Source organism: Trachinotus anak, unplaced genomic scaffold (genome assembly GCF_046630095.1).
Source record: "Trachinotus anak isolate AG129_WGS33_773 ecotype Australia unplaced genomic scaffold, CSIRO_AGI_Tana_v1 ptg000011l, whole genome shotgun sequence".
NCBI classification, from domain to species: Eukaryota; Metazoa; Chordata; class Actinopteri; order Carangiformes; family Carangidae; genus Trachinotus; species Trachinotus anak.
In genome coordinates this window covers 6,584,861-6,592,913 of record NW_027273862.1, presented here as the reverse complement: position 1 = coordinate 6,592,913, position 8,053 = coordinate 6,584,861, and the positions used below count along the sequence as shown (strand labels likewise).

At 38.9% G+C, this 8,053-nt stretch overlaps 1 protein-coding gene across 1 annotated transcript in view; it reads right to left on the bottom strand.

Annotated features, from left to right (window-relative positions):
• Positions 1-3,765: 3,765 nt before the first annotated feature.
• The window catches only part of LOC139628094 (carbohydrate sulfotransferase 8-like), a 163,761-nt gene continuing 159,473 nt past the window's right edge, over positions 3,766-8,053 (bottom strand). The window contains exon 4 of the mRNA XM_071489456.1: positions 3,766-7,976. Within this exon, the coding sequence (XP_071345557.1) occupies positions 6,834-7,976 (1,143 nt within the window). The 3' untranslated portion in view covers positions 3,766-6,833. The remainder of the gene's footprint in view (positions 7,977-8,053) is intronic.

Sequence of the window (8,053 nt, the reverse complement as noted above, 5' to 3'; positions counted from 1 at the left end):
ACTGGAGGCCACAGCGGCTCATTATTGGATAGTGACAAGCCGTACTAGGCCAGAGCTAGCTGCTTAGCATGCTAACTTGAAAAGAGAAGAAGAAGCAATAAATAAACTCTTGCCAAGTAAAGCTATAAAGTTTGATGCTGAACTTACAATGTTTCTCCTAAATTGGTAAGTAAACAGCTGTTTATGCTAAATCTATGTAGCAAAAGCAAAACTTACAAATAGCTCCTTTAAGGAAACTACAGAACAAACCCTGCAGTTGAGCTATTTTCTCTCCGCTTCTTGCAATGTTTTTACAAATTAAACCAAGTGATAATGCTTGTGCTGTAGTTTAATGCATTTAACAAAGCTTATTAAGCTCCATTAAGCTTTACTTTAGGTTTTAGTATTTGATAACTCCCTGTAATGTTGCTTGTACTGCTGATCCCAATGAATATCAACCATCCAGTCCGCAGCTCTTTACCTCTCAGCAATTTTCAGCTAATTGTTTTGGTTTCTTGGTTCGTTTGGTTTAGTTGCTTGACACATTTAATACCACAGGCAGATGAGCTAATTGCATGTGAGACAGTGGGAGTGAAAGCCAAACATCTAGCAAGCCAATGTGACTCAGATAAGTTGGAGAAAAACACCTGACAAGCTCAGTAAATGTGATTCTGAGATTTCTCCAGTGCACATGACTGATTCTGCTGGATCTGGATCAGTAACATTTGGGCACAACTTAATAAGCTGATATATCAGCTGTTATTGAGTCTATGTTCAATCAGGCAGAATAGAGCAAGGTGGCTTCAAATGTGTTGTTAGTGACATTTTTCTTTTGTAAAAATTAAGTTCCCTGCCTAGTGGATATTAATTAATTGCAGGGAAATTTCACCCAAAAATCTTTAACTGTCTTTTTAGAGGTGCCATCTTACACAAATGTGAAGTAATCATACACCAAAGAATCACAACAGTACCCTCAGTTCACCACAATGTGGCACAGCTGCTAAATTTGTTTTGAGCAATAGCCAGCACTTTCTTTGTTGTGACTATACTGTGAACTTTGTTGCGGTTGTTGTTTCTCTCTCATCTCTCATAAAAACCAATAACTGGATGAAAGATATTCTCAGCGATTTTTCAAAAGCAATTCTGGGAAATGTTCGAAGCTACTACATGAAGTAGAAATAGGTGAGACAGACTGAAAAAACCTGGTGCACCAAAAGATTACATTTTCTCACAGTCCCTTCTGGCAAACAAAGAACATGAAAGACATGTAACAGTGTAAAAGCATAAGATAGAAGGTGTTTTTTTGTTGAGAGCAGAACAGACACTAGGCTTCTTTCTAGGCAGTGTCCAAACTGTGAAAGCTGCACTCGTTAACATTAGATACTGTGCACCATCATCAATTTATCTTGTGTCTGTATTTATTGATACAAACACTCATTGACCAGTGGCTGAGAATGAATGAGCAATATGCAGCTTTCATTTCTTTTTGTTTTTTTTGATGACATTTTAGCGTTATCACTTTCTGCCATTTGGGACTGTCAGAAAATAAACCTGCACTCTGCAGCTTTATAACTGCCATTAAATCATCTAAAGTGACTCAGCAGCTAACAGAAGCAGGCTGTATGTATGCATAGCAGCTCTGCGCTGAGTAATAAGCGCTAAGTGAAATCAAATGTTAGTCAAACAGTGGGAACAGGTGTAGGGACAGGGCTGCAGTAGTGTCCTCACATGTTGTGCATTAGCTGATCAGTATCAGTCCTCTTGTTTTAAGCCACGGTTACAGCTCTGCAGTTGGCAATGTCAGTCAGTTGGTCCACCACTTTGGTCCTGACTCAAATATCTCAACAGCCACATTCATGGTCCCCAGAGAATGAATCTTTGGTGATCCCCTAACGTTTCTTTTTAACACACTTTGTTTACACTTGATGTACAGAGGAGCTGGTTCCATCGCTTTGCAGCTCCGTTGTCGTGGCTGCCCGAGGTGAGCTGCTGCCAATCGAGACGTGTGTGAGCCTACTCTGGGACCTTTTTGGAGGATCTCATGCATGAATCTTTTCAGCTGTCTCTGAAGCTTCTAATTTGCTTGCAAATGTATGTATTATCAATTTACTCAAAGTTCCTTTTAATGATTCATTTCATTTGTTTCTGACTTTGGTTTCACACATACACAGAAAAACTAGACTTTCGTGTTTGTTGTTACAGAGAAAGATAAACAGACAGAAAAGTGAGGTAAATTAATTCATGATAGTTGTTCCCATTTGGGTATTTTTCTGTTCTCTGCAAGCCCAGAGAAGCAAGTGAAATTTTTATTTTTTGTCAGTTTTATTTTGTGTTTCAAGTTGCTGTTTAAGAAAACAGGTGAATTATTTTTTTTCCAGTCTCAGTTTCCTAGGTTTGCCTTTTTTCACCTGTGAAACCTGTGAAAACAGATTTTTTTGTTTTTCTTCTTTTGTTTGTTGTGTTCGCTTTTGTAATACTCATGTTGGCCACAAGAGGCTGGAGTGCACCACTACCCCAGTCTGATTTAAGCCTTTATTAGAAATTGCCAGTGGAGAATGACAAGAAATGCAAGGAGTGAGAGTATTGACATGCAGCAAATTGTGCGGCCAGCCTGAGTGGAACTAGGAGCTCAGGGCATTTGTACACATGCGCCCAAACCACTCAGCTACAGCATCACCCCGAATTTCTGATTTTTATTGGCATATTTCGACATAGCAACTTATAGAGGCCTAGTATTTCAACGGACGTTGGGAGAGTTCTCACTCTGACAGAGGGTCATGCAACTTACTTTCCAGTATCATCCCCTTTTTAACTTCTCATATTAGTCATGGACCATGTTGCTTCAGAAGGATGTTTTTTAGCGTCTACAGTAACTCCATGTATACTGCAGTAAACTTTATGTCTGTCACAGCACTGTGTTACACTGATAACACGTAGTTGGAAGCTGTAATATTGATATTTTTCTGCTAAATTTGTTATGTTTGTGTCTGCTGATGTCTGACAATATGACCTGAAACTCATGAAACATGTCCTCACATGGAGCAAAACAAGTAGCCTTATTTGGGTAAATTTTAGGGGTCTAAATTATGCAAATGATGTGCACCTCTTTGTGAACAGTTGAAATTCATCTGTCTGTGTTGTTTGACAAGTTTGCCTTGTGGGGTCCAGAGTTTGGTGAGTCTGAGCAAACCTCACAGAAAACAGGAAGAGCCAGGACAAAGAAAGTTTAGAATAAGAATGAGGCCCACTGTATTCTACTGACTTTGAGATCAACATTTGTGGCTTTAAGTGAAGTGTCTCCCTCTGGACAACAGCAACAACCTTGATGATGTCCTGACTTTTCATCTGGCACAATTATCATAATATTATAGTTCGAACACTTATGACTTAGTGTGCTTCATGAGCCTCTACTGTACTTTGTGTTAGCATGCTAACATGCTGAACTAATATGGTGACATCATACCTGACAATAGCATACTAACATTGTCATTGTGAGCAAGTTAGCATTTAGCTGACATTAGCATTTAGTTCAAAGCACTTCTGTCTAAAAACAGCCCCATGTTGTAGAAGCTTAGTCTTTGTTTGGTTAATTCAGAAATAGAATGAATTTTAAAAAACAAAACAAATACAAATACAGTATACTGACAAATAATGACTCAAAGCAAAGCCCTGCACTGCTGATTCTCAGCCTGGAGCTCATTAGTCAACTCCCTGAAGTTCAGAAACCACAGTGGACTTGAGACAAACAAAAGACACAACTGCAAGAAAAAAAACAATGTACGCAAGTTGAAAATGCTAAAGACAATTTATTAGTAGACACTCGTCAGCCAGAAATAATAACCACCTGAAGAATGTCTTCCTGAAATACACCATTTGATTGGCAGTGTAAAATAAGGCAAAGGGCTTAAGATCATGTTTTATACACTTTTGCACCAACGATTAACAGTTATACATTCACTTGTTACTGTAATTATGCTTTTGAAAAATCTGTCCATACACCCACGTTCGAAGAAAGCTTTATTAGCCGGGGGGCAGGGACTGACAGAGTATTTGCAAGAGTCGCACTCATCATAATGCAATAGCTGTTTTGGCCAGATTTTGGTTATACCTACAAAGAATCTGACCACAATCTAAACAAAGATTAGATTTTGGAATTGCAAAAGCCAACACACTATACTGACAAAAGTTCATACAATTACCATCACTGTGAAAGGGTAATACCACCAAAATTCTTAAAAGTCTTCAAAAGTTGAGTATAGTGTGTATAGATTTTAAATAATATGAAATATCTTGTTACACAAAATACATTTTCAGTGAGCTGTAAAGTGTATAGCTGAATAGGGACTGCTACTTTATAGGAGACCAGTCACAGGTTGTTCCCAGAATCACAGTAGATCAAATTCATCTTTGCATCATGTCCTTCATTAAAAAAAAAAGAAAATAAATAAAAAAATACTGGTACCCACTTTGATTGTAGCCAGATGTGTTATCTTACTTTGTATTTTGTGGATTCAGGGTATTTCTCTTTGTTATTTTTGGGATCAAAGTTATCATATTCAATCACTTCTTCATTGCACTACCCGTGCAGAACTGTGACCCAAGAAGATTTAAATTCAACATTGGCAGGAAACCTTGTCTGAGGTCTCCATTCAGTCAATACAATCTTGAAGATTTACAGCACATACTGTAATTAATCTGCTGAATGGTTGTGCTTCTTTTCACCTCATATTAAATCATATTTAATAGGATCTTAGACAACTTTATTCTTATAAAGGGTTGTAATAGATGCCTAATCAGTTAGTTTGAATGCTCAGTATCTAAGAATCGCCAGTCTCAGTGCAGTTCCCAGTGCACATTGTTATGTGTTTTGACCTGCATCAGGTAGTACTTTAAAAAGCTGGGTAGTGTGTTAAGAATATATTAGTCTATTAACATTGCACACAGGATACTGTACCTGCAAAGTGTGTCTTTTAGCATTGTGTGTGCTTCCAAAAGATGTGGGACGAATGATTGTAAAACATCTAAACAGCTTATTCAGCATTGCACACACACACACACACACACACACACACACACACATAGTGGAGTTGGAGTCATTAGCCAGGATGAGGAAATAGGTGGAACGCAGCTCATCTGTACAGGGTCTGCTATCCTACTGAGAGACCAAACAGAACAGGGATAAGTAATAAAGAGCTAATTTCCAAAATGTTACATATCCATTTTCCTCAAAAAAATCATTCACTTCCACCAAAACATCCAGTGGTATCTATTCATCAGTCTGTTGACTTAGTTATCTTCTGCATTTAAAATATTACTGCTAATTTTTTCACTCATTTAGTGTCTTGAGCTTTGTGGTTTTTAGCTGGTGGATATTTTGTTTTGGAAATAAACTCTTCAGTTACACGACACTCTACACTGGTATTATTGAAAGAACAATCAATGACATCAAAAAGGAAATTAAACATACCTTCACTAAGAAGCACGGAATATATATATTTTAGAAATACATAGAAAAATAGATAGTCATCTGAATGCCCATTATACAATTTTACACAGTAGTGTCAGAAAAGAAGCCTGTATAGTGGAGTAGGAGAGATGTGATACATACAGCGGGTATGGAGTTACTGACTGTGAGATCTGTAAGTGAAAGCTGTTCAGGGGGTGTTTGGTATGATACATGGAGTTTGAGCACTCTATCTCCCTTTTCCCATCCCTGTTAAAATGTCCAAATCTTACATTATTAGACTGTCATGACACCAAATGTAAACACCTGTTTTTGTGTTTTTTTTTTGTTTTTTTTTTTGTTTGTAAGTTTGCAACAATAACAGGCGTTAAGAGATACTGGCAGCAACACTTTGTACCCTGCAAACACCTAGATGTCCTGCATTTAACAACCCAAGTAAATACCTCCACTGATGGGGACCTACAGCAGTGTAATGTGTTAGACTAAAGCACAAACCTAACCAACAGAGTTAGAAGTACAAAAATGCTACAATAAGTGCACACAGCTTCCAAGTGGGCAGCACTTTACACATTTTCAAGATTTATACTATTTATAGTGTTTCCTTTCGTTACACTTTATGTTTAGTAAATTAATTTACATGAAATATCTGTATTAGTATGTTTTAATACATAGAGGTATACTTATGCCTAACTTGCTGTGAGTCAAATAGTAAATGCAAATATTAAAAAAAAAAAAAAAAAAAAGTTATAAAGAACCTGCAGTTACAGAGCACTGTGATCCTTTTTTGAGCTTCATGTGAGGCCAATCAACTAAAGAACCTATATTCTAATATGATGTGGTATGGTAACTCTAAAGGGAGATGGTAGGGGCTCACATAAAACTATGTACCAAAATTACATCTGAATTTAGGAGTGCGATTAAAACCTAGATTAAATCCCACCCATGTGTGGCACCTAAATTGAATTAAACCATAAAACTCATTTGCAAATGTTATTTGACTCACAGTAAGGCATAATTTAAAGCCTGTTGAACAACAATAAACTTTTTTTTTAGAAACACAACATTTATACTTTTAAAATTCTACCTCACCATGTGCTAGTAGTAGTGAATAAATACCTTGCTTTTCAGGACAATTTGGAGTATTTAATATGACATCACATGAACCTTTCCATCGTATAGTTGTCTAAAAATGAAGATAATCTGGTAGAAATGTATTTATAAAAAGCTTTAGTGAAATTCAGAGGAAGTTTGGTCTCTTTTATCTTTCCGGTTATATGCAAAGATCCATGTGAGCATGTGAGTGAGTTTCTTTATGTTAAGATTACTATCATGGTAGAGATGTAGACGTAGTGGAATGTAACTGTGATTCAAGAGTCTTCATAGGAGTCAGTCAATATAAATCTTTAAAAGGCTTGGAGTAGTTAAACATCAGATAGTCCATGTAGTAGAAGTCATAGACTCGCTGTCTCTCCAACGTACTGACCTGTGAGAAGTAATTTTGTGTGATCTGCATAGAGGTCCTCTTATCGGTTGGGTTCCTATCTTTAAAACTTGGCAGCGTGAGGTTTTGTGGAGCCCCAGTCCATCGCAGGAGAAAGTTGGACTCTTCTTCCATGTTCTCAAACTTGCCTATGAAGTCATAGTCGATGAGACAAGGGTTGCAGAGCTGGTTCGCCTGCTCCCAGTGGATGTCCATTCCTACGGGCCGGTGGACATCCAGCAGGTACTGGACAAACTCCTTGAAAGTGACCCCGCTGCCTGTCTTCAGAGCTGCCCAGGACGGATTCACCCTGTACTTGGAGATGATGGGTTTCCCAAACAGAGAGTGGTAGTAGTTGTTTGGGTTCTCAAACTTGTCCCTGTAAGCCGACACCATCCTCTCCAAGGGTTCTCGGACAAACATGACTTTGGTGTAGGTTTCCAATCGTTGCATGATTCCCTGTCGGTCAAAACTGTCAAGCTTCTTCAGATGGTGGCCGTAGTGGACGGTGTCATGTTTAATGCTCTGAGTATTGGGGGCCTGGCCCGCCAGCACCATCAGGGTCCTCTTCCAGTTGGAACAGCCCGCCTTGGGCACCTGGCAGTACAACAGCTTGTACTTGTCCTCCACAAAGAGGTGCTTCACGTGATGACGTGTGATGGTCCTGGAGATGCTGCTTTTGTACTTAGCACACATCTCCTTCATCAGTTGCCGGCGGGCTTCCAGGATATCAGAAAGCCTTTTCCAGCTCTCAGGGGAAAAAGCGCCTGAGGCAGAGTAGGAGGAAAATGAGGATAAAGAGGAAGAGGAGGAGGAGGAAATATTATTGTTGGTGTGACTGATCGGGGGACTTGTTTTCAGCAGTTTGCGGTGTCTTTTGGAGACATGAAGGGAGCCTATGTCCTGCTCTCGAGACCCAGGGGCTGCTGTCTGTCTGCTCTTCTCAAAGTGTGGGAACTGCATAGGAGGGATTGGGCTGGACAAGATGCCTTCTGCGACTTGGTGGTCCAGGTAATTGTCAGATTTGCCTTTCTCTCTGTCAGTAGAAAGAGTCTATAAAACAACGACAACACAGGTTGCATGAGACAGAAGCACACATGTGTTCAGACCAACAACATTTTCACCTGATT